The sequence below is a fragment of the Sinocyclocheilus anshuiensis genome, unplaced genomic scaffold, assembly GCF_001515605.1.
Source record: "Sinocyclocheilus anshuiensis isolate Anshui unplaced genomic scaffold, SAMN03320099.WGS_v1.1 scaffold656, whole genome shotgun sequence".
Taxonomy (NCBI): Eukaryota; Metazoa; Chordata; class Actinopteri; order Cypriniformes; family Cyprinidae; genus Sinocyclocheilus; species Sinocyclocheilus anshuiensis.
Window position 1 is genome coordinate 1,195,230 of NW_015555829.1, and position 25,670 is coordinate 1,220,899.

The following is a 25,670-nucleotide window of genomic DNA, read 5'->3' on the forward strand; positions in this document are numbered from 1 at the left end:
TTTCATTAAACACTTTTTTTTTTTTTTTTTTTTTTATTGCATCAGGTAGTTTGTGTTGAAACCTACAGACCACATAACCACCCTAAAAGACAGATATGAGTTTCTAATTTCACACCCCAATGTTTATTGTTCTTTTTTATTCACAACTCTACTGTATAATTATCCCTATTATGTTCATAAACTTTCAACGCTGGCTCTGCTATTGTTGATTTTAGCTGTTGGGTAATACAACCGTGCCTTTAAAAATGCAATACAGCTCAAACCTTTCAGTTAAAAATGTATAAATAAATATATCAATAAATAACACGATCTTTGCATGGTCACCTCAAAAGAAAGCTGATTTCTGACCTTCTCCCAGACTTCCATGGAAACCAGAGCTAGACAGTGGCCAAAAATACATGTTTTCTTAAAATACAAAAGCCTGTGAAACTGTCTGTTTTGGGGAGTTTTGACTTCAACAGGTGCCAAGAAAAACCTCCACGGTCTCAAAACCTGTTATTTAAACAAGGGTGAAGGACCGTAGGTCACATTCTCCCATGGATGACTTCTCGTTTTCTGAGCTCTTATAAGACAGTTAACTCTTTGAGCTCCATTGAAACAATATTTCGATGCATTACGAATGAAAAATAAAAAATGTACTCAGTTCCCTTTTTTTCTTAACACCTCTCAAGTATGAACTGATAAATAGAACACGTTTGCACGTTAAACCACAACTTTCTTTGGTACACCGAATGTCACGGTGACTTAGCGGCAAAAAAACCCTTGCTGCTTTGTTTGTCACATATTTGCTAACACAAGCTCTTTTCTGCCCTTGTGCTGCTCTTATCAGTCATGAGAGGATAAGGTGTGACCTGGTAAGGGTGGCAAGTTCCACTTTCAGAGGTGTGATCACTAGGGCCCAGCAATTGAGCCAGAGGCGCTTATAAAAGGAACTTAATCAGCCTTTAGCACCTTGAGATGGGCGCTGAGCAGACGTTAACCGAAATGGCAGCTGAACCTCTTTTATACATGCAATGGACGTCAGTTTTTGTAGTCATGTCTAGGAGGTTTTTCCAGCTATAGGTTGGATACATGTGATTGGCAAAGTAATTTTCATTCAAAAAATGCTCAAAGAAATAAATATTAATAATAATTTATTATTTAAAATAATTAGTTTATCTTGTTTGTTTATCCGCATTTATGTAATGTTTATGTTCTACATTATTACCTCTTGTGATCCAGCGAACTAAGCCCTTAAACAATCTTAGCAGCATTATTCAGGTTTCATGGCATAAACAACCTGGTGAGATTGTGAGTCACTGTAAGCTTCATTTGAACTCAGATAGAGTATCACGAAGCATGTGATATATAGGCCGCTCATGCAAGCTACTGTGCCTGTGTTCTCTGCCTGTTTACCAAATATTTTGTGTTACCATGGATCGCACTGAGAAAGAAATGAACATCTGACCGAGAGGCCGTGTCACTTGATTGAGCTCAACTTCCTTTCAAATGAAGAAGACAATCTATAGCCGATTAATGTCCACATTGTCACATCAGTGTGCAATGCCCCTAGGCCTTACTTTAATATCCTTCTCTGAACCAGTGACATTTTTGTAAACTTACACAATATTAATTAAAACAAACTATATTATGAGCTGTACACATTGCTAACAAACTACATGTGTTGGTGCTAGTACATGTACACTACTGTTCAATTTTGTAGTCAGTAATTTTTTTTTTTTTAAAGAAATTAATACTTTTATTTATCAAGGACACATGAAATGGATCAAAACTTACAGTAAAAACTGTTACATATTTACAAAATATTTTTATTTCAAATAACTGCTGTTCATTTGAGCTTTAATACTAAAAATATGCACAACTGTTTTCAACATTAATAATAATATGCATGTTTCTTGACACACACACACACACACACACACACATTAATAATATTAAAGTAAGACTTCACCCAAAAATAAACATTTTGTCAACATTTACATGCCTTTCTTTCTTCCGTGGAACCCAAAATAAGATATCTTGCAGAATGTCCAGGCTGCTCTTTTCCATAAAATGGCAGTAAATGGGGACTGAGCCAAAAAAAAAAGTATCATAAAAGCATAATGAAAGTAGTTTATACAAATCGTGCAAAAAGTATTTGAAATCATACATTACTTGTATGTGGGGAACTGACCACAATATAAGTTGTTATTCTTTAAAAATAATCACAGAAAATGCACAAATTTCATCTGGGTTGTGGTAGAATAAAAGAATGAATGAATCTATTACAAACAAACAAATACATTTAGCCTTCACTGATCAATAAGCACTGCTGGTTCATGTGACTTCGCAAGTTTCAATTAAAAAGAAAATCAGTACATTTCTTACATTTCTTTCAAAACCATAAAATGTTATACATGTTATACTTGTTTTTAAGAACAGACCCTTTTCACTTTTATTTTACGAAAAAAAAGCAAGCTTGGACATTCATCATTTCCTCATGTTTCACAGAAGAAAGTAAGACATGACAGTGTGCAAACTATGCAAGAATATTTTTATTTTGGGTGAACTATGCTTAAATATTAGTACAAACATATTGTGGTAAAGTGGGTAAAGGTGAACAAAACAGCGAAAGGGGTTGGAAACACTTCACCTCATCATACCGGTAATGTTGCTGCAACAGTGTCGTTTGTCAAAAGAGAGGAAAAAAGAAAGGTCTGTAGCTGGTTGTCTCTGATAAGACCCTAACACATAAAGATATGAACTGCTCCGTGTGTGTGTGTGTGTGTGTGTGTGTGTGTGTGTACGTAAGTATGTGTGTGTGTGTTTGTGAAAGGTATTATCCCTTTTCCTCCTAACTGTAACTAATTCTACTTTTACACATTTTACATCACATTCATTTGCAAGAAAACCCGCTTTGGGGAATCACCTCACGCCGTTTCGAAAATCTAGACGTTCTTCAAATCTGAAAAGTTGCCTCAGAGAAGATGAGCTCCAGTCTAACAGCAAACAGTATACCCGTGTAAATGTTAGAAATGATGAAGCCATTGCGGCTTTAGCAGCCCGCTAGCCTCTCAAGGGGACACAAGGCCTACTTCCAAAAAGCCTGAATTATTTATTGACCTAGGTGGGAGTGCTCTCTGGAAATGTTCAAACCCTTTTTGACAAAAGAAAGCAACATGTTTAATTCCTAATGTTTCAGATCAAATAAAAAACAGACCAGCTTCACTTTCTCCATACATCATTTAATAATGACTTTACAGGCAAACAGTGCACAGTATTATTTTACTCTGTTGCTATATCAGAGTTCCTGATTTACAATAAAAAAAATAAAAAATAATAATAATAATAATTAGGCGCCCTCAAAACACACATTCACACGCGCACACACAAACAAAGCACTACAACTTGATCTTTGCCAGGTGGCAAATAGTACCTCAAGGCTCCCTGGCCCACACATCTTAATGTGCAGTATGTCAGATGTGCCGGGTTGACCCTTCACCTCTGAGAGGCTGACTGCAGGGAACCCTTTGTTTCACATCTAACACAGTTCAGACCTTACTATGTATTGTAATCTCTGCAACAGGCTTGCATTGGTCCAGGGCATAGAATCGTTCTGGGGGTTTTTCATTCCCTTGTGAAAAATAACTGGTTTGTATGTGATGTAATTTATGCATGCTGGCACAGAAGCATGCCCTGCTAGTGGAGTTCATTTTTGGATCTACATTTCTGAGTGCAGACTTCACATCTCAGCATGTTTAAAAAGTTAGGAAATATAAATGGATAGGCGTTTCTATGATAATATTGTTTGGTATGTTCTTTCCTCTTTTTCCAGCTTTTGACTAGTGTAACCGGAGGGGAGTTTGACATGGAGCTTTGTGTGCGTGTGCGATAGTGCCGTGATATAAATAAGAAAGAAAAAAAAAAAAACTTTTGCAAAAGCTTTTTGCCATGGATATTCCAGTACGAGTTGTTCAAGGGAACAGTGTAAAATCTGAGATTAAATGTGTAGGGCATCTTCGGTTCTCTCACCGAATAAAATTTATGCAATTATTCTATGATGAATAACACTAGATATCACCAGAGCCTCATGAATATTCGTGAAAGTCACTGTATGAAATTATCCCATTCCAGTATAGCACACATTTGCACACACTCACGCGGCATTGGTAAGTTTCAATCTCGCACATGTTCGAACATGTAGCAATGTCAAACATCTTTTTCTCAAATTGCAAAAAACAAATTTCCATTTTTAGCCACTCTTTGTTTGCCCTTCCACCTATTTGTTAATTTCCTGTGACAAACTTTTGCAGTAGTGAAACTATATAACTCAGCAGACCCCTGTTGATTGGCCACCACTTCTCAATAACCCAGATCGCTGTCTACCAATAACACGCAGCCATCCACCATGCAAATCTGACCTCTAGCCAATATTTTCTGACCACCACTGGATGCTGAGCTACACACTTGCATTTTAAATGGGTCAGTCGTTTAAAGTCCGCTTACAGTACATCGCCACTGTACAGGCCAGCTGATGGTGGTGATAAACCACAACTAAAGATTTCCCTGCACCACCAAAATGTGTTAAATGTGTACAATATGGTATTATACAGTGATATAGGTATGTTGCTTCTTAAACAAGATGATATTTCTAACATAAATTACAACGCTCCCAGTAGGTTTTGAGAAGATCGAGCACATTATTAGTCAAAATGTCTTTGATTCTCTTTAAGTAATGGTAAAACATAAATTTAATTATCAAATAAAACACTGGTATAAAAAAATTAATAAATACAACATTAATATATTATTAATTAAAATAAATACAAATAGATTAGACTGTTAGTCACTAACACTAAAAGTAAATGTCTTAGCAACTGGTCGCAACAAAAACTCTTAATTAGAACTCTCTCATGTTTGCTTAAGATTAGATGAACTACAAATGAAAGTAAATGACAAATGAAGATAGCAAATTTGTTTAGACCAGTGAAACATAAGTTCTGATACTGGTCTCCTCACATCTGTCCTTGAGCTTACAGAAATGGGAAACAGAGCTAAATACAATACTTTTTTAAAAGGATGACTATTTTCACACTTAATTAACACTTCTGTTTTTACTTTGCAGATATCTTCTGTTGTCCTCAGCAACCTGAACCCAACCAATACATGTCTGACTACTGTGTACCAGAAAGATAATGTGAAAGGTCCTATGGGGGAATTAATTCAAGTGCTGAATAAATGGCAAATAAACGGCTCCTCAATGGAACTGCATTATACCTTATCTAGCTCTACACAGATGATTCGTCATGTTGATAAGTGGACAAAGGCCTAGATTACCCTAACAAACCCTGCTTTGTGATCATGTCCAAACCGTTAAAGAGGGCATAGGGAGTAACGAAGCAAAAGGTACCACCGTCTGTCAATTTGAATCAATTTACATATCAGGGAACGGCAATCCGTGTGTCCCCCAGTGCTGTACCTTCACAGTGACAGATGTACGTCTCCTACATGTGACCTGAGAAAACGACCCCTAAAAGCCACCTGCCCCCTGGGCACTGTGCGGGTAATTTGTCCCACTGTTCCTGTTCGACACCGTCGATGGCGATGGTTGTCTGAGGTAAGAGGAACTGACAGCCATGGGCTCCCCAGGGCAAAACTTTCCACCCAAGTGAATTGGTAGGATGAAGTTTAAAAAAAATCTAATAAATTATTTCTGAGTAGTCATTTGGTCTTCATTACTCCCCCCTCAAAAAAAAAATAAAAATAAATAAATATATATATATATATACAGTATTTCTCCTGTTCCACACCCTCATGCATTTAACGGGACTATTAAAGTATGTTGCTTCATTGGCAAGTCATATTTTGCAAGCAGCTGTAAACTATCCACCTCAAAATTTATATATATTGTTTTAACACTTAACACTCCTTGAAAGTTTAATATTTAAAATAATTTTGGTCAAATATGATCAAATCTGTCCTGGCAACTGCACAACATTAGCAAACCGTACCCACTGCCGCTGTGCAATCCCTAAAGTCCAACACAGCCTTAAAAAGCCAATTGGACAAGACTAACTAGCTAATCTATCCCATGACAACGAGAACATAGATTAAAAGAGAAGAGTTGGCTGCACAGTAAAACATATATCAAAATTTACGGTGGGCCATAATGCTAATGAAAACACTGAAGAGTCCGCTAAAATACTCTTTTGAGATGGCCCACACAATTATTTCCCTCAGTCATACAATAATGATCAATCTCAGTGGAAATAACTTCCACTCCCATTTAACAACAACCCGAATTTCCTCCATGTGGGCCAGTGGCCAACATTGACGATTAGTTCTCAGGCTAGCATGTAGCAGCTGGACTAAGCTAGTGAAAAAAATATGCATGCCTCCGTCATGGGTGCGGAATGTGACAGCTCATGCTCATAGCAGTTTTCCCCATCCTCCTCCTTTTGATTCAACAAATCGCCATAAACTTTTCCTGTCATCGAAGTGCATTGTGGAGTGCAGCGGGTCCCAGTGGGAAAAGAGCCATTCTTGCTAGCTTTTCACACTCGTATTTTATTTCCTTATTGTGTTTGGACTCTGGCCTACAACATCCAGGTGGAGATGATTTCAAGGGCGAGCGCCAAAAATGTGCTCTAGCAGCCAGGGATGGACAGGAATAACTAAGCAAGCCCACCTCTTGGCGCTGAGCTGCCATTTTGTGTCCAGCTTTGTATAAACATGTCTTTCTTTGGAACATGTGGAACACAACGAATAGCTTCGGTATGACAAGCACACACTTAACCAACAGATACACTATGATAAATGTAAAAATTAAGCGGATGTGCGAGAAAGCAACTCTGATTGTATCAAGCAGAAGTAATAGATTCAGCCATTTTTAGCAATAATTAGCCTACCACAGTTGTTTTCTTTGCCACTTCCTGTTTTACCATATGACTGTGCTGAAATACGGAAGCTGATTTTAATGTGATAATCTAAAAGGACTCATTTGGAAAGAAAAACCCAAGATGTTATGGGAATCTCTCTCTCTCTCTCTCTCTCTCTCTCTCTCTCTCTCTCTCTCTCTTTTTTTTTTTTTTTTTTGAGCCGAACTTGCTGTTTATATAACCAGGAAAAACAAAATAGAGGGTAGAGAAGAACAACATGTGGTTATTGTTTTTAAAAATCTGGTAAAAGCAAGGGTTATGCTTGATTTTAAGTTCTATAAAATGATGAATGATTTAGAAAGTTTAGTTAGTAAATGGTGTTTTAATGAAGCTATTTGTACAGTTGTAGAAGAAATGTTGATCTTTACCACCAAGTTACAATAAGCTCTGGTCCTTTTGCACCCCTTTTTTGATATTTTGATTTGTTGTTTTGCTGACTTTGTAATGATTAAATAAAGTGCTCTCTCTCTCTCTCTCTCTCTCTCTCTCTCTCTCTCTCTCTCTCTCTTCTTTTTGTTTTTTTTTCTCTCTCTCTCTCTCTCTCTCTCTCTCTCTCTCTCTCTCTCTCTCTCTCTCTCTCTCTCTCTCTCTCTCTCTCTCTCTCTCTCTCTCTCTCTCTCTCTCTCTCTCTCTCTCTCTCTCTCTCTCTCTCTCTCTCTCTCTCTCTCTCTCTCTCTCTCTCCTTTTTTTGTTTTTGTTTTTGTTTTGAATAATTCATGAAAACTATATGATGCCCAATAAGAACTCCCCTCAAGACTCTTAACAAAGTGTTAAACGTTAATTCACAGAAATTATTTTCAAATATCAAGTGATTACAACATAATTCTCTGAAAAACAGTGAAATATAAGATAACAAAAGTATATAAAAATACAGAACTGCTCATATCACGAACTGACATGCCTCCTCATTGTGATTATTTACTAATTTTAATCAGTAATCCAATTCTCACCAATCTCAAAATGACACATTGTTCTTGAGAACTCGCTATCTACCTGGTTATTAGCAAGAGCTACATTTGCTTGATGAAAGTGCAGCCAAAAGAAGACCATCCCCAGGAAAGGAGGGCTGGTCTGGGCTTCCTTTAACACAGCAGGGTCTGGTAATAAACGCTCGGCCTTTTGTTCCCCGCACAGTTGGCAGGAGGTTAGCCAACAATACAGCAGCCATAATGCCCTCTCCCAAGGGATGCTAGAGGCTAACACTGATTCTGTTACATTGAGTCGCAGCAGAAAGAAAGGCTGGGTCATGAACTACTTTTTGAATCACCTCAGCACCGAGCCATTGTTTTGTTCTTACACTAAAAACACCCTTTGAATCCGAAGAGCCGTCTGTAATTTAGCTGGTCACATAATTGTGAACGCACACTACAGCGCAAGGTGTCTTTGATGCGTATTGTTTTCCAGACATACTATTTTTAGGTGTATGTGAGTGACAGCTATCTTTGGATCGCTACAGTGGGAGACTGAAAGATCAAAAGGGCTACAGCTGTCTGAACCCCAGCTTGTCCTGCAACCTTAAAGATCACCCGCCGACAAGACCTAAATTGCTGATACATTTTACCCGTAGATGGCAGTTCCCTGCTGTAGAGAGAGGCCTTTAGGGCTGTAATCCCAGCAGACCCTCAAATGCCCTGAAAATTAGGCCAGAACTTTAGTCTAGACTCATGAACCTCAGTGGTGTCAGGTTGCCAGACCACCTGAGTTAGCATGTGGCCCTTTTCTCCGCACCAGCATGTAATGTGTGCACCTCTGCGGGGAGGTAGGAGAGGAAGGGGTCTCCGGCAAGTGTGCTCAGGTGTTTTAACAGCTGTCGACCCCCTTTAAGCTGAGGGGGTGGTTAAAAGCACTAGGAAGTGAACGCTTGATCAACTCCAGATGTTGGAATAAGGAGCGGGGGGACGAAACCTACAGAAGGTAAGACTGAAATGTCAACCCGCCATGTCTCATTCCTGAGTCATGCTGGCATCTTTCTGCCTTTAGCCCGGCAGGTCACTCCCAGAGATGCTTATTACTCAGGGAGTATCACAGTACTGTGTAAATCAGGAAATATGGGGTGGAGCTTGAAGATTGAAGCGCATTTCCAAATAAATCCTTACATTACCCACAGAATATGCCGCAAGTTCCCCCCTACCTCAGACACCTTTCAAAAACTTTCTTTCCGGTGAAGTTGGCAGGGGGATAAACATTTTGAAAATGGAAACCTGAGTGCAACTATCCAAAGCCACAGACTGGGATCTGCGCCACTGCCACTCTGCTAAATCCCAAAGCATTGAGACACTAGCATACCCACTCAAGGTGCACTCTAAAGCAAGTGCATGGAGGACCCTTCTGTCTTTCTTTCTCTCCTCCTCTGTCTTTCTTTTCCAATCAGTCCTTGGTCAATTTGACTATAGGCTCCAATTAGCAATTGCTTGGTTCTATTATGGGAAAACAATTTGCCACTTAAAACAGGACTTCTCGAAATGCTCGAGCTGTTTTGCTTAGAATAGTTTTAAGAGCACTAGTCGCTTTTAAGAGTCTTGATAGTGCAGCAGAAATAGGGATCGTGTGAGGATATCGTATCTGAAATAGAAGTGTCGCTGAAAGGCAGAATGAGTTACAGCTTTTATCTGCAAACGCTCTCTGTACCTCACACACCCATCCTCACGCATACGCACACACTCGCTCTCTGTGCATTTCCACATTTTACTCCCCTAAACACTGGTCTTGTTTTTCTTCAGCCACAATCCTACATGAGGTCTGTCACACACTCAACACATGTATGTAGGAAGCACTTGCACACCACTTCTTCTGTAAGTTCACACTGTAAGTTCAGTTGTATCAGCTCACCAGCGTCACTTTTCAAAATAGCCTTCACTGTCAGCTTCTGTGGTAAAGGTGTGGAACTGTCATGCCCTCTAAGAACCAAGCTATGTAATAGGTGAAGATAAGCAGATTCAAAATGACACTAATGTTAATTTCTCATCCCTGTTTAAACTTATGACACTAAGCATGTTTGTATGTGTAGTTATCTGTATACAGTATACATGCAATTAAATATTTGATAAATCTAGCTCCTGGGTTTGACTTTCAAGTTAAAAACATGTGTGTCTTCCTTCAGAGCATGTGCACAATGTCAAGGCCAAACATAGTCTGATTAATATGTATACATGCTGGACAGAATGATGAAATTACAATAAACAACAATACAACAATAAAATGACCCAACTTCACAAAAATCAGACGTTACGATTGTAGTCTGACCAAAAAAACAAAACAAAAAAGATTGTGGTCCTACTGAAGATAACCAATATTGTTTTATAATATGATATGATATATGATATAATAATAACTATGAATTATGAATATAGAACAAATATATGTAAAAAATATTTAAAAAATAAATGTAGTTTTTATAGTTTTGTAGTTTTTAAGCCCATTTTCAATTCTAAAATTGTGCTGTCTGTCCTTGAGTGAAATAAAATATTATATTATACTGTATGATATCATATTATGTGCTTGATTTGTATTACCCAAGGAGAGACAAAATTTATATTTAAAATAGAGTTGAAAATGCTAAAACAAAACTACATCACTAAATCAAATGAACTGTTTTAATTATTTTTCCATAACAAATTTGAGTTCTGCGTTATATTTTGCCAATTATTCCCAGCTTCCTTGGGGACACCTTTTCATTGGTTCCGAAGCTTTCTCCCATCTTGGTGAGGGAATGCATTTCTCAGCCAGGCAAAAAAAAAAATGGAAAAGTATCCTAGGTTTTTAGTGGGAAGAACACCAGCCCACCCACATGATGCAGGCTAGGCTGTGCTACACATTAAAGAAAAGATTTTGCACAGTTGGGAAACGGGATTTATTCATTTCCCCAGGTGGAAAGAGATATTGTTGCCTTGGCCGTGAAACCATGCAGCTTTTATTAGAACAGTTTAATATTAATCATTCCGTTAGCTGCTATGAAAAGCAACTTTAGGTTTTGTAGTGTCACGTCCCTTATATACAACAGGACCGGTATTTCCACTTGTGAGATCACCTCTGAAAGATTGAAAAGTTGTTTCCTACACTCATAACCAAAATCTAATGGACCAAGACAAAAAGTGCTTGCAGTGTGTCCAGTAAACACTCAAAGTTTGTTTGTTTAGAGTGTTACTTATTTATATATGTTTGAGGAAGCTTCTATCGGACTCAAACCATGGACAGTTATCAAAATTTATTTTCAAATCAAGAAAGTCATGGTTTCCTAAAGACAGTTATCACGATGCCAATCTAAAAGTACGGTGAACTTGTTGCTAGTTAAGATCTAATAATAGACAACACAGCTCCACACAAGCACAGTTAATCACCACGTATGAACAGCTGGATTTGCAATATAGACTTCACACAGCACTGAAGAACAGTGAGGCTGCTTATCAGGGACGAGTCAAATAATTAGCTAAACCGTAATGCAATTGTGACTTTGTTACTGTGCAGCAGAGGAAGTATAATAAAGAGGAAGTCTAAAGCTTTCTTAAGGGCGTCTTTAACCAGTAGACAACAACAAACAGGCTTTTAGCTTTTGTGAAATGTGTGTGTATATGAAGATGTTCTTACCTGTGTCGATGAACAGATGAGATGAACATCAGCACCGAGGGAGAGAGAGAAAAAAAGAAAGAGAGAATTAGTGCATACAGATTTAAAATAATGACCAGGCACATCATTGCAATTAGCATATTAATAATATTATTTATATTCACCATTTATATATTATTTTATTTTACTTTTTATTTTCAAACATTTATTTTTGTCATTATATAGTGCCTGATAGACTTCAGTCTACAAATTCACCATATTCAAGACTATATAACATAACTTATTTTGATCTCAGAGGATATTTTACCAAAAATATAACAAGTTTCTCCCTCTCTCACATCATTTAAAAATATTTTCTTACAGTTTTGACTCTTGCTCTAGGGAGCATTCAAAACATAATTACTTTTCCTTCAACTGGTTTGAATAGTAACTGTAGACATAACCATATCTTAATGAATGACTTTCTGGTCTAGTGCTCGTATACACAACTAACATGTTAATTACTGTCTGGTATTGCTTGAATCAATTTGCATTTAACCTAGATTTCCAGTTTGACAGGGATTACACCATGTGATCGGCGTGGTCAATATGAACTAATACAGACTACCTCTACAAACTGACTTCAGCCTATAGCATATTCATAGGATTCATAGTTTTGTCCTATTTTGCAATGTTTCCTGCATCTTATTACTTAAAGGATCACAAAATAACAAACAAAACAGTAAAGAAAATGCACAATGTTTGAAGTGAAAACTTCACTGAAGTTTAAAGCACTTACAATGTAAAAGAGATAAAAATTAAACTAGAAAAAAAAATCTTTATTGATAACATACATCATATGGAGTATATAATTACAACACTGTTAATCCGTGGGTAATATGCCTTCCCTCAAGCTGTTCATAACAAACCAGGCATAACCCATAACACTATGGTCTCACTAATTCCCATGTCTTACACATGCAAACAAAAGACCCCCTTAGACAAGAGGTATGACCCCCACCCTGTCCTAGTGGGTCACCTATTTGTGCTTCCCTGTCTTCTTTCCCACGCCAACCTCATACTCATTAGGGCTCTGCGTAAGGGAGAGTGTCTGCTGGGGCATTAGTTTCAGGTGAACTGGTTGACATGGTGCCCCAGAAGGATTCCTCGATGCGTCTTGACCGCCCACTCCCTCCACCTCCCTCCCTGTCCTGTCCTGTCTCCTGTCTCACCCCACATTGTTTATTTGTTTATTTGCTTCTCCCTGTGTACTTGGTTCCCCTCTGTTTCAGCAGTGAGTGCCATAAACAAACGACTCATCATGTACAGTAACACACACACTTATGACAACCTTAGCAGAAAATATGTCTACTTTTGCATGATCATAGGAAGCCAAGCAAATGCAAAGTGTGTCATCTTAAAGGTCACTGATATCTCATCCAATTCACTTAAGTTCATTTCAGATGAGCCGTGTTTCAAAACAGCCCAGTTCAAATCAATGCAACAGGAAGTTTCCCGCGCACTGTAATGGCTCATGTCAGAGGGCCTAATTTAGGACACGGCTGAATCTCCACCCTTGCTCGAGTGTTTTGGAGACGACGTCAGCAGACCTTCTCATTCTTCACAGAGAGGTGCAGTTATCACATAACCTGTGGAAAAGGGTGGGCGCCATCTCGGATCTTTAATTAAAATGGAGAGACTTTAAGCAAACTCATCCTTTTAAATGTTTACAGATGGCCATGTGTCAACAGCTGATTGCCGTCAGTCGAGTAGCAACAGACAGCTGGAGCACGCTGTTTCGACTGTAGTTATCTTATGTGGTATGACTGTTTTATGCCACTTCCTATATTGAGAAATATTATGAGCGAGTAACTATTTCATACATAAAGCTGCAACTTTTGGCCAAAAAAACTGCTTTCCAGCAAATATTTGTAACCAAGCAGCTACAAAAACATCATACTATTCTGTGTTAGTCAACTCAGAATCACAATAAGAAAGCAAGTCCAAAGACATTCACCCCTGCAGTCATGGGAAATAAGTGTGGGGCTGGCTTGGGAACTGTTTATGTGATGCAAACATGCTGTTGACAGTATGCTTAGCTGAAAGAAAAGAAAATGAAGGTAAAAAGCAGCAACAAGTGAACAAGGGTAAATAGCTTATGTGGACAAATTTATAGATAACATTCACGGTCAGTTGGGAGGTTCCTGGAACGTTTTTAGCTGATGGTTTTTGTTGGCACTGCTAATGTAAACTACTCTTCCTTAAATCAGATGAAATGGGAAATTATTGGCCGGTCCCAAACACATCAGCTGCCCTTACATGACATGGGATTGAAACACAAAAATCCAACTATCGGGACTCAGTGCACAGCGCCCACCGCAAAAATGCAGGGATGTACTGTGGTGTATTTTTAGGGAGAACATGGAAAATTAAAATGGTAGTGCTCGCTGTGGCTTCTCAGAGCTCTTCGCCTCCAGGGACAGTAACCACCCATTCTAAGGAAAACAACATTTACAAGTACAATGTTTGAAGCAGTAACTCGTCCAACCTAAAATGAGTTGGCTTTTCAATAACAAATATCTCAGCAAAAAGCAATTCAGTTCCACCTATTTTATTTCTATTCTAATACATTATTCTTTCAAGTGAAGAATTTTTGAGTTCATGTCTATCAATGTTCTGTTTTAATCATCTCTCTCATCACACTGTGATGGATGTAAGCCACTGGACACATACCATTGCAGAGAGAGAAAACTCACATGGAAAAATACATTTACATCCCATCCTCATATCACTTGTATCATTACACTGGCCTTTGATCCTATTGCATCTACTCTCTCTAGGGGAGACATACACAAAGAGAAAAGGCTGTTTGTAAGAACCGATGGCATAAGTTTCTGTTTGACTGTATCATGTCTGAAGAAATAAAATTAACAAATCTCGCATTGAGCTCCTGTGCAGTTATTTCAACAGCTCCCTTGGCAAATGAGTCAATCACCGGTCTGAGTAATCTTGTTACCTGTGAAATGCATGCATGCCACTTTTATTGGCACAGAACTGCTGAAAAGGAGGCTTAGCTCAGGCAAAACAAACTAGGTGATCGAAAGTCTCACTGGCTATGATTTTGTTTTGAAGGACCTTAAAGGACCTCACGATCTGATGAACCTTTCACATTTCAGAAATGAAACGGCCTTAAGAATGACTAAGCAACATGGTAGGTCTTTTGGTTCTGACTCTGCAGAAAGCACTGTGCAATATGCTAGGTGCTGTTGGGAATTAAAGCGCACCTTCTTTTTCTCACCCTGGCGGTTTACACTGCATTTGCGGGGAACAATCCGTCTCACGGGAGCTCACAACATCCTGAAGCACCTTGTCAGATGCCGCCTGACCTAGTCGCTCCACACAGCACCCCAGGGGAGAGAAATGAAAAAGAACGACACAATGACTGAGGGGTTGTGTGCAGCCAAGAGGAAAAATGAGGGGAGGAGGGGAGGGGAGGTGACAGCGACAGGTAAAGAGAATGGGAACGCTCCGATGCTAAGCCCACCGCGCTACCATTTCCTCCCCCTCTGCATACACACACACACACAGCCAGGCCATTGTACACCCAGGAGGCTTTGCAGATAAATGGCCGCATGTTAACCACATTTGACGTGCTGCACAAAAGGGGACACCGCAGGTCCCATGACGCAACCTGCAACAACTGAAACCCACCGCCCCCCTGCTTCCTCACCTCACCTCCTCCTCCTGCTTTGCCCATCCTAACGGAGAGGAAAAAAAAGACATGAGGTGCACTGATTGGGTGAGGCTGGGACGTCAAGTACAGAGAGAGGCAAGACAATTTGTCGCTAGGCTGTAAAGACTCCTCAGCATTATGCCTGACTGGGCTTTTTGACCCAATGCCATGTCAGAGCAGTAACAGTCCCTGAAACTGAAAACAAACAAACAAAAAACAAACAAGAAAGTTGTTTGAAATACTTTCCTTTCTGTATGTTTCCAAAAATCATCATTAACTTTGTTGGGAAAAAATTATAATGATAATTGTAAATAATAAGGTTAATACGTTTTGTTAACCTTAACAAATCTAAAGGAATGTTTCAAAGCTAGCGAAATGTAATTTAGCCTAACAAGATCACTGGACCTTGGTTAACTAAACACTCCATAGGTATAATGAATTTACTGTCATCTTAGAGATTGATGGGACTTTCGAGCCCCCTATGTGTCTGAATGAAGCGCATTTGTGATGACAGGCCTGCAAACAGGCCGTTACGGAGCGGAAAACTTTACTTTGAGCATTTGCCATGGACCTCTCTTCCTTTGGAGCCCATTCAGGTACAAAAAGTGACCTCTGAGCACCAGAGCATGGGAGCCAGCCTTCACTTTCACTCTTGCACCCACTCATGGAGATGGGTAAAGTTTTTGGTTAATGCAAATTTAGGATTGGTGCGATAAAAGAATTTAAATCAATGCTGAAGTCCTGAATGCCACAACAACTAAAAAAGTAGTGTGTTATATAACTGGAGAGTTCACAGGTAAAGTTTGATTGCTCGAATAAACAATTATTCAGTGTTTCCTCCTACCTTTTTCTTTGCCTTAACAAAACAACATTGTCATGGCTATTCGTGTCCATCTGCCTCTATGTATGAGACATTAGAGAAAGAATAAAGGAAGAAGAGAAAGAAACTTTGTGTGTGTGCTTGTGTGAAAGATCAACTAGTGGATTGACAGCTGTGAGCTTTTTTTTTTTTTTTTTTTACAAAAAAGGTGTCCTGTTTTCTAATACAACGTGACAAAAGAGGAATTTCCAATACTAGATACATCACATCCAAACTGAAGACATTGTGAAACTGAGAAAATAGCCTCTGAGCCATCAATAAGTATTCCTCACAAAACTTGTAATAACTCACTGTCTCACACCTCAAACCTCAACACAAGTATCACTATCCTTGCCTCCCTGCATGTTTGCACAAAAGCTGGTGTGTGAAGTGAATCAGCAGGCAATGCCACCCTCGCATTACAAATGGCTTGTTCAGTTCTTCCCCTTTTCCATTTCCTGTGTACTTTCCCAAAGCATCACATGACCCCTCCGACACTCCCCTCCCCTCTCCGCCAATGGCTACTCACCATACCCAGCCAGCGCTGCTAGACGGCGCACTAATTGCAGACATGCCAGGCTACCACCATAATAAAGCTGGGGTGGTGGGGGGCATGACTTGCTCATTTGCGAGGATGGCTGAGGAAGGTGCCGCACATTAATATTTCATTAGTTTTAATTGCTGAGGAACACTTTCTTTATGGCAGTCTCGCCAAAGAGACCGCCGCTGGTAATAACGAGGCATGGCCCATTGTAAAACTTGAAAAGCTGATGGCATTAAGACCTGTGATTTTGCCAGCCTGAAAAGGTGGGTTCAGTTGTACCATCTGGATCTGTCGCACACATGGCAATTCAATCCCACTACTGCCTAGCAATTGGACAATTAAGGCCTGACATCATTCAGTTACAGTAGACCCTCAGAGCAACCTGTACATCAATATAAGGGAGTCTGCCATAATTTAGTCAGGTAATTGACAAATTCAGCACTTCACAGCCAAGGTCAAGTAGAAACAGGCCAAACCCTGCTCACTTTTAAATTCTCAAATCTAAAAATATGACTAAAATTGCACACTCTCTCTTAAATAAACTTTCCTTCACACACATCTGAACAGCTCTATCATGAATAAATGCACTGGTTGAAGTGTGTAAAAGAGCTAGTCTGTGCTAGCATCTCATTAGTAGTGACCTGAGGTTGCTTTGTCGGGGCCATCAGATCCAATCCTCCTGAGTGCTAGCGCTTACACTAAGGAAGAGAATCATTTAACCCAGGAATGTAAAGCACAGGACATCCTCCCTGATAAAGAGCAGGCATGCCTTGCCCGAGGTTGTGGGCCAGGAGTTATCGACTTGAAAGACAGCAAGTCAGCACTACACTCAGGCCTTGGCTTCTGTGAGCGGAGAGTCTCCTCATTACTTTAATTGCTAGACCTGCAACCCTCAAAAAATGTTGTGCCCTATAATCTCAGACAAGAGCCCTGCTGGTGGACAGTTGGAGGAGCAGTAAAACGGTTTAGGCAGAGCTCAGTGACTGCTTTCAAAACCTCACCTCAGATAATGATAAGATGGCAGATTCAAGGAACGACGGGGAGTGAGGTGCTACAAACACGGCATGTCTTTTAAACAGAAGGCATAGAAGAATTGCTGTCAGGAGTAATTCCTCAGTACATTTCATTTCCTGAGGTAGCAGGTTGACATTTGCTTATGACAGTGGCTGCAGCCCCTCTGTCCCAAGCAAGTGCTGGGAATAGCACATACCACCCTTTCACACTTTGGAATCCACATCTGTGTCATAGGAAGATGTCAGAGCCCAATGCCAGTCCTTTTACTTTCATTTTTATGTTGCAAATGGATGACTGAATAAGTATGTGTTTAGATAAAAAGATTACAGCTATTGGCCCTTCCAACATAGACGTGAATGTTTAGTTCTCAGAGCAGTGCCTGTGACTGTGGGTCAGAATGAAAGAGGCCATTACACTCAAGCTAATCTCTGAGAGCAATCTATTCCAATTACTTAACCACCGTATCACAGGCCAACATCTCCACCCTCATCACAGCAAAGGGAAGATATGCGCCGACAGACGCAGCCTGTGTTTTCCTAGCAGCTCGGTGAGGGGAAACCTTCAAACACAGATGACTGGCAGCAAGGCCGCAGCCCATGGGCACAGACTCTTTGGGTCTGTAATATAGATCTGGCATTAGGGCGGGAGCATTGTCAACAGAGTGCTTTAAGAGGCATTCACCCATACATGGGAGGTCTGGGTCCACAGATGTCATGACACCTTAATCCACCGATCCGTTATTGATTGTTCCATGTGTCTGTGACCTTGCCGGAGGTGTTCCACTAATCAAACGGAACATGTCCATGTGAGTGCGTACGGTGTACGTGTGGGGTTTGTGAGAGAGCATCCATATGTGTAGGCAAATATAAGTCAGACTTGAGGGAACAATTAACCATGATTCCAAACTGTCAAGAAAAGGTGAAAAATAGAGGGGTTAAATGCATGAAAAACAACTTTTATCAGAAGCTTATCAATTTTTATGCAAGTTCCATTCAACAACAACGCACACACATCCCAGTTGAGCTTAACCTTAGTCCCATTCATTATCACCAGAACTGTTGTTTCTGCTGCCTGCAGTGACATACCTCATTATTGACCTTGGTAAATCCTCGCTGTTTAGGCTAACGGCAATTCGGCGCCACAAAATGTCACAGCGCTACTCTGCACTCACTCATGAAGAAAATGTGAACATGGTTAGTTAGGGGGAAGACGGACAACAAACTCTGTCAGTCACCTTGAACCGCAAACATACACATTCACGGCTGAGCACCTTGAACAACAACAGATAACTTGTAAAGTACAGCCTCTGACTACGGAAACATTACACACTATCTTGATCACCATGGCCGGTGTGGGTGTTTTTGGCACTCTTAGGCCAACTACCCACACCCAATGTAGCGATGGACTACATAAAACAAAAGCTGTGGCATTTGAAGCTGTATCATCTAGTAGAGAGTGGGAGAGCAAGAGACAAGAGGAGGGAACAGACTCACTACTGTGAATTGCCCTTTCCGGTTAGTCACAAGTGACACAGGACTAACGAAGCCTCCGATGGTGTTCTCCTGTCCCTCTTAGCGGTGACAGATGTTAGGAGAACAGAGTCAGATAAAGCTCTCTGCATTAGCTTGGAGAGAAAAAAATGGGGGATGGGCTTAACTTGGAATAAAAACACCATAGTTATTCCACGGTTAGACAGTTTCCTGCCACAAAGTATATAGGAATCTAAGCATCTCCTAGCAAATATTCAAAAATATCACAAGCTTTTGCGGGAGCGCTTTAAATTGGCATGTACCAATGCACTTTTTGTGGATGCTTCCGAGACACCTCCTCTACCTAGAACCATCTAAGCTCTCGCGTCCAGAGAAGAAGTTTGAGGCACACAATGGGGGCACATCTCTACACTAATGTATGTTCCCTTGTCTTTGGCAGATAGCAGACTGCTTTAGCTTTAACCAGCCTCCCTGGGCCACCAGCATACAGCTTAATGCGATAATACGGCCGTCCGGTGAAGCATTAGGCCTTCTGCACCCCAGCAAACAAAGGACCCCCTCTTTGCAAGCAGGGTCCGTCCCCTCCCCAGTGTCCATAGGTGTTTGCTGAAGGAAATCGGCCTAAATCCTGCACAGCTTGGCCCAGCTGAAAGGGGAGGGGACTTGAATGAAGGTGTACAGATAATCTCCTTTTCTTACAAACAAAAAAAAGTAGAGGGGGGAGGGAGCGAAACAGATAAAATTAAGAATTCATATCACATGGTGCATTTGAGTATTCTTACGTTCCCTCTCTCTCTCTCGGTATGCTTGTGGATTTGCATTTGTGATCCCTGACCTATTGAGGTACAGGGGGAAAAGCGAATGAAAGACTAACACAATAATGGATGTCTTGTCTGTCAGTGAAAAGGCACAGGCGTTTGGCCCCTGACTGGATGTTTTGTCTCACTTTTGTGAAAGCGATGGACTGCTAGAAAGTGTCGACCCTGAGAGTTGCATCTGTCCCGCCACCCATACAAATCCACGGATCTCTAAAGACCAACGTCTCGTTTCTCTTATCTCTATATCTGGGTCGTTGGCTTATCTTGAATATGGCAGATGTATGGCAACTTTAGGGGTGGGGTGGGGGAAACAAAATATAACCAACGGAAACTAGTCAAAATGAGTGAGCTAAAACTAAGCGTGTGATTTTGCTACAAAGTGACAACATAAACAACTAACACCTAACGTCTGTTGCAGCACTTTAAAAATGGATTCTGCATGGTCTCAAGCACTTGTGATATTTCTTTTATACAATCTGTTGCTAACCCCTCCATTCAACTGGCCCCCAGCTCCTCTCCAATATATACACACTAACTTGTTTTCTCTCACTCAATTCTTACTAACCTTATCAGTGTCTCTCTTTTCTATTTTTTTATTTTTTGTCTCTCAAAGTCCCTCCCTATTTTCTCTCTCTCATCTGCTATTTGGTCATTAATATTTCCAGACTGGCATCCAGTAATATTATCTAGCCATTAGTGAGGACCCCATCCCTCAGCTGGGGCAGTTGACCAGCGTGGGTAGCGTAACCAAGGAAGTTTAACAATCGCAAAGAGGCAACAAAGTTATGTCACTCTACCTCTATACCTCTAGCTCTAGATCATAATTTCCACCTTTTTTATCCTCACTTGGTTGCTCTTGCTCTCCCTTTCTCCTTTCTCTCTTGCACTCTTTTCATCTCTGGCTTTGGGATGCTGAAAGCGAGAGAGTGGCCTGGCAGCAGTGAAAGGGCTGAATTGTGATTAAGAAGGAGGAGAGGAGCTCCTTTTCTTTGTTCTGCCCTCGGGGGTGTTTACTGAGGGGTGTGTGGTGGAGGAGGGAGAGAGGGAGTGAGGGAGGGAAAAAATAGAGAGAGAGAGAGATAGAGAGACAGAGAGAAGGAAAGGGGGTTGCTGGAACATGGCATAGCAGATATGAAAGGCATTCAGGTCAGCACAGATGATGGTACTGCTGGAGAGCTACTTGAGATTGGTGTGTACATGTGTTTTAGAGAGTGAGGCCTCTATTTGTAAATGTGTGAATAATTAATTTTACCTGCCGCAGCTGCATTCACAATGGCCCGGTTGTGCGCTATACGTGCCAAAGACAGTACACTAGACACCCTGGTACTGCTGATTATAAGAGCATGCCAATGAGATGCCCCAATGACAAGCCATTGACTTGGCGCTTTGTCTCAGTGAACCTGCTAGCCTCTTTATGCCATCCGAACAAATATTACACAATGTTCCTTTCATAGAAACAAGTGATTTAATCTGTTAACTGCTGTGACTCAATGCAGTGACTTCTCACAAAGGCTTCTGATCATTTGTATTAGTAGCTCTAGCATCAGTTTCTTAACAAGCCAAAAAAACAAGAATGAATCACAAATAAATTTTAAAGTGAGAGCTGTAGTACACAACTACACATCATAGAAAAAGTATGCCTAATAACAGGAAAAACCTGAGAAAAATTAAAAACCAATGCGGCTGAGCATCACAACAAGCTTACAGCGATCTGTCATTAAAGAGAAATCGACACACAACAACAGAACCATGACAATCTCTAGAATGCTGCAACTTTATAGTCTTGTGCCTCTGACAGTTTTGTCAAGCTGGCCCTCACAGCTGGATGTGACGTGCAGTGAAAATAAGGGGGAGGTTGGGGGTGTGGGAGGGTAAATGACAACCACAACACAACTGCAGCCAGAGAGCGGATCAAGTTTTACATAGGGCCTAATGTGACCTCCCATTGGGCCCTCGAAACAGCGGGGTGGGGCCGCGCTATGAGAGAAGAGGACCTGAACTACAAACTATAATAAAATACATTTGGATTCATTATTTAACGAATCTGTCATTTCAATATTCGGGAATTTACTTAATTAAATTAGGTAAAATGTTTTTTTTTTAAATAATTACTTTACTGCGTTAATGAGTCGATAAAGTAAACAAACGAATTTATACATTCTGTAATAAATTGTAATGGATAATTTAAAATAATAATAATAAAGTCTGCTGAATAATTTTACGTAATTGAATGTAGACTTAAAAGCGCAGTTTTTCAACTGATAAGTATACACAACTCAATATCAATATCATTAATATGTGTGTTTTACTTCTATTGTTTTTAATATAACGGCCTGTTAAGACGATTCAAAACATTTTACTCAACTCACGTCCCATATAAGACTCGTTTCAAAGTCATCGCTCTGTAGGCTATGTATTATTTATCTAGTCCTCTACTTTTTCTCCTCAAACATTTTCTGTCATTAAAATGAAGATAGTGTCTCCAAAAGTTAAATAAGTGTGCAATAATGTTTTCCCCTAGCAAATGTGTTCAAACAAAAGCTGAAAATAATCATAAACTCAACGTGATGCTTTTCTGTTACAATCCGAATCAAGAGAATTTCCGATTGACCGCTTCATTTTTTGCCCCTATTCGAAAATACGTTTCAACCCATCGACTTTATTTAGTGTCATACACTCCGCGACACGCTGCATTGATTTTTATAAAATCAATAGATTGCATTTAATAAAGTATCGAGGTCAAACATAGCTAACAGAGTCCGGGAAAATGTGTAAATGCTACTCCAAAAATAACCAAAGCAATATCTGCATGCATTTACAAAAAAAAAATAATAATAATAATTTAATCAATAAAAATACAGATTGAACAACATAATTAGAAGTGTTTTAAAAATCTTACAGGCTGTTCCGATTAAAATTAATATTTTCCTCTTACAAAAAAATGTTTTATCAATAAAAGAAGGACATGCCAGCGTGAGTGATAGCCTGAAGATGTTTGAAGATGAGTTTGTTTGTCTTTGTGTCTAAAATGCTCCTCAGGCCAGTACTATGGTAGGCTAGCCAGGACTTTTCTTTTCGTCTTTTTTCCTTAGGATTTCAACAAAAACATTAGTAACTTAAATTTGCTTCAATTATGCCTTCAACACAAACCAAAAGTCATGTGTTCAATAAGTCATAACACTGGTGACTATTTATAAATTAAGATAGTGACGAAAAGTGTCCCAGCACATAACCTGTAGCAATACTTCACTCATTTATAACTTCAGCAAAGAAAGAAGTCTATAACAGGTATACCTAAAACTGTTACAAATCACATACAACACTCAAACCAACTTTCTTAAGCATTTAAAGGTATTTTAGAGCCGTGTTGTGTCCAGCGAAAGACACGCGAGCGCGCACGCACTCACACACACACACACACACACACACAAAAACACACACATAACGGTTTTGTGCTGAGATAATAGACGCTCACATCTGAACTCTCCCTCTAACTCTTACTCTGCTACAACTTAAACATTTCCACGGCAATGAAAACGGTTTAAACACTTTAAACCAGTGAACTTATACCTTAAGCACACAAGATAATAGTTTACACTCTTGCCGAGTTTTCCGCACTCTCCTGTACAGCGCTTAAGTTGACAACGCACAATCTCACACAAATCCAACTGTTTTAAAGACGCGAGAACAAGCCGGAGTTCAGTTTTTCGCCATAAGTCACTTTCTTACCGTTCTTTCTCCTCGGGTTGGCCTGTTTTCTCCTTTTACACCGGGGACCCTCCGCCATGATCTCCTGCTTCATTGATAAGAGTGGGTCAGATGGCAGCAGTCCGCATGGGCTCCGCTCCTTCATCCAAGATCTAGCAACCAACACACACACGGCAACAATTGGACTCTCAGGGCAAGAAGGAGGATGTGTGTCGCTCACATGAGAGCAAATGATATTTGGGGGGTAGAGTGACTGAAAAGTCCGAATGAAGTTATCCAGGAGGGTTTGTTTAGAGGGACCGTGAGCGTCCTGCGCGTCGTCTGATCTTTTGAAATGTGTGTGTGATCGGACAGTAGCGCGTGAGTGCGCCAATGAAGGGGGACGGACACACCTACACCTTCAAGTCACCATAAAGCATGTGCTGTGCGTATAGAGATTTTAACAGAATGAGCAGCAATGAAAGTTTTCTGGAACTTGTATTTAGTGGAAATGCTTTATGTAGTTTGATATTTTTTCCCTCTATCAGCTTTAATTTACAGTTATCTAATCTCGTGGGCTACTTTCTTTGTGAGTCTGATAGATGTAAATATTGGCTTCGTGATTTCTGTTGCCTGACTTACACTGACCACATTTCATTTAGTATATTTACTTTTGCTCGGGATTGTCATTAAAAACTCGTTAGTTTATGTTTTGAAATACTAAGAGAAACGGTATTAAGAATTGTTTGCTTATATATTTACCTTTTAAAATGTGTATATTTTTTAGAAAATAAAAAAGCACGAAAAGGGTCCAAAACATTAGCTACGTGTGGCATCTGTGTACACTTTTCTAATAACTGCTTATAAATATATCTGAAATCTGTAATTGTCAGATTATCATAATTTTAAAAAAGCTGCAGCATTGTGCAGGCGAATAACACGCGGAATCCAAGCATGATAAACAAACAAATAAAAATGCTACATTAGCCTTTCATCACAGCAAAAGTAAGTCTTGGAAAATTTGTGGATTCTGATGACAAAATTCAAAATTATGTTTTTTTTAACAGCTTTTTTTCCCCAATCAAATATGTTAAAATATTTAGACTAAAACGCGTGTAGGCTACCTAACAACTAAAATAAGACTTAAGAGATGCGGATCAGAAAAGGGTTATTATGTTGTTGTCTAAAGGGAAGGCATCCGTTTATGAGAGACGCGTAAACATGCACTAATAAATTTAACGAGCGACATCATCATCATCATCATCATCATCCTTGCGTGAAGCTGCCGGTGTGTCAGCATCCGTGAGGCGCGCGCACCTTTCTCACCTGCGCCGGCTGAAGCCAAGTTGATTGCAATCTCATATTCGGGAGAGGGTTACAAAGTCAAATAGGGTGTATAAAAAGCATCCGCAAGGACTCAAGTACACACGAAACAGGCTCACCTACCCGATTCTATATGAAAATTCCCCAAAGAGTCGGTTAGAGGGGAGGAAAACGCCACAGAGATGTTTGGAGCGCTGAGGAGGACTCTGCTCTATAATGAGGGACCGTTATTCCTGATGGACAGGTTTGGACTGATCTCTGTGAGCCACAACACGGAACAAACCTGAGGACGCACTGACGTGTTCCGCCTCTTCAGATGACATTTCTGCGCTCTCTCTTTTACTTTTGCGCTCTGAGACTCTGACACACACGCCACCTATCTTTACACGTTGGGATAGATGGAGAAACACTGAGGTCGTCTGATGAACCACATCAGGTGCTCGCGTCTATCGTTCTGCAACACAGGTGGGACTTTGGAAAGGTGAGGCGGTGGACATTCTATCCTGTAAGCGGAGCAGAGCAAGAATGGCTACAACTCGAGCATCCACAGCATGATCGTAAGGAAGAAGAGCTGAAAAGGATGCATGAGAAGCTGCCGGTGCTGGAGTGATCTGACAGGTAGCTCACCTGTGTGTGGTGTGTGCGTGCGCGCGCTCTTTCACCTAGCATTTCATTGTCTTGCGCGGTGATGTATGTTGCATATTTGCACGCGTATGTCTTATATGTGATTCACTGTATAAAAT

General features: G+C 40.1%; 1 protein-coding gene across 5 annotated transcripts in view; it reads right to left on the reverse strand.

Moving 5' to 3' along the window:
* zeb2a (zinc finger E-box binding homeobox 2a) overlaps positions 1 to 25,653 on the reverse strand; it is a 64,909-nt gene extending 39,256 nt beyond the window's left edge. For 3 of the 5 annotated variants that reach the window (XM_016469643.1, XM_016469642.1, XM_016469639.1), the window contains exons 1-2: positions 25,051 to 25,653; positions 23,647 to 23,777 (exon numbers count right to left, since the gene is read on the reverse strand). In XM_016469643.1, coding sequence (XP_016325129.1) covers positions 23,647 to 23,770 — 124 coding nt within the window. In that variant the 5' untranslated portion in view covers positions 23,771 to 23,777; positions 25,051 to 25,653. Of the gene's footprint in view, positions 1 to 23,646; positions 23,957 to 25,050 lie in introns of those variants that run through there. The other 2 variants (XM_016469641.1, XM_016469640.1) reach the window with 2 other exon arrangements.
* Between the last annotated feature and the right edge of the window lie 17 nt (positions 25,654 to 25,670).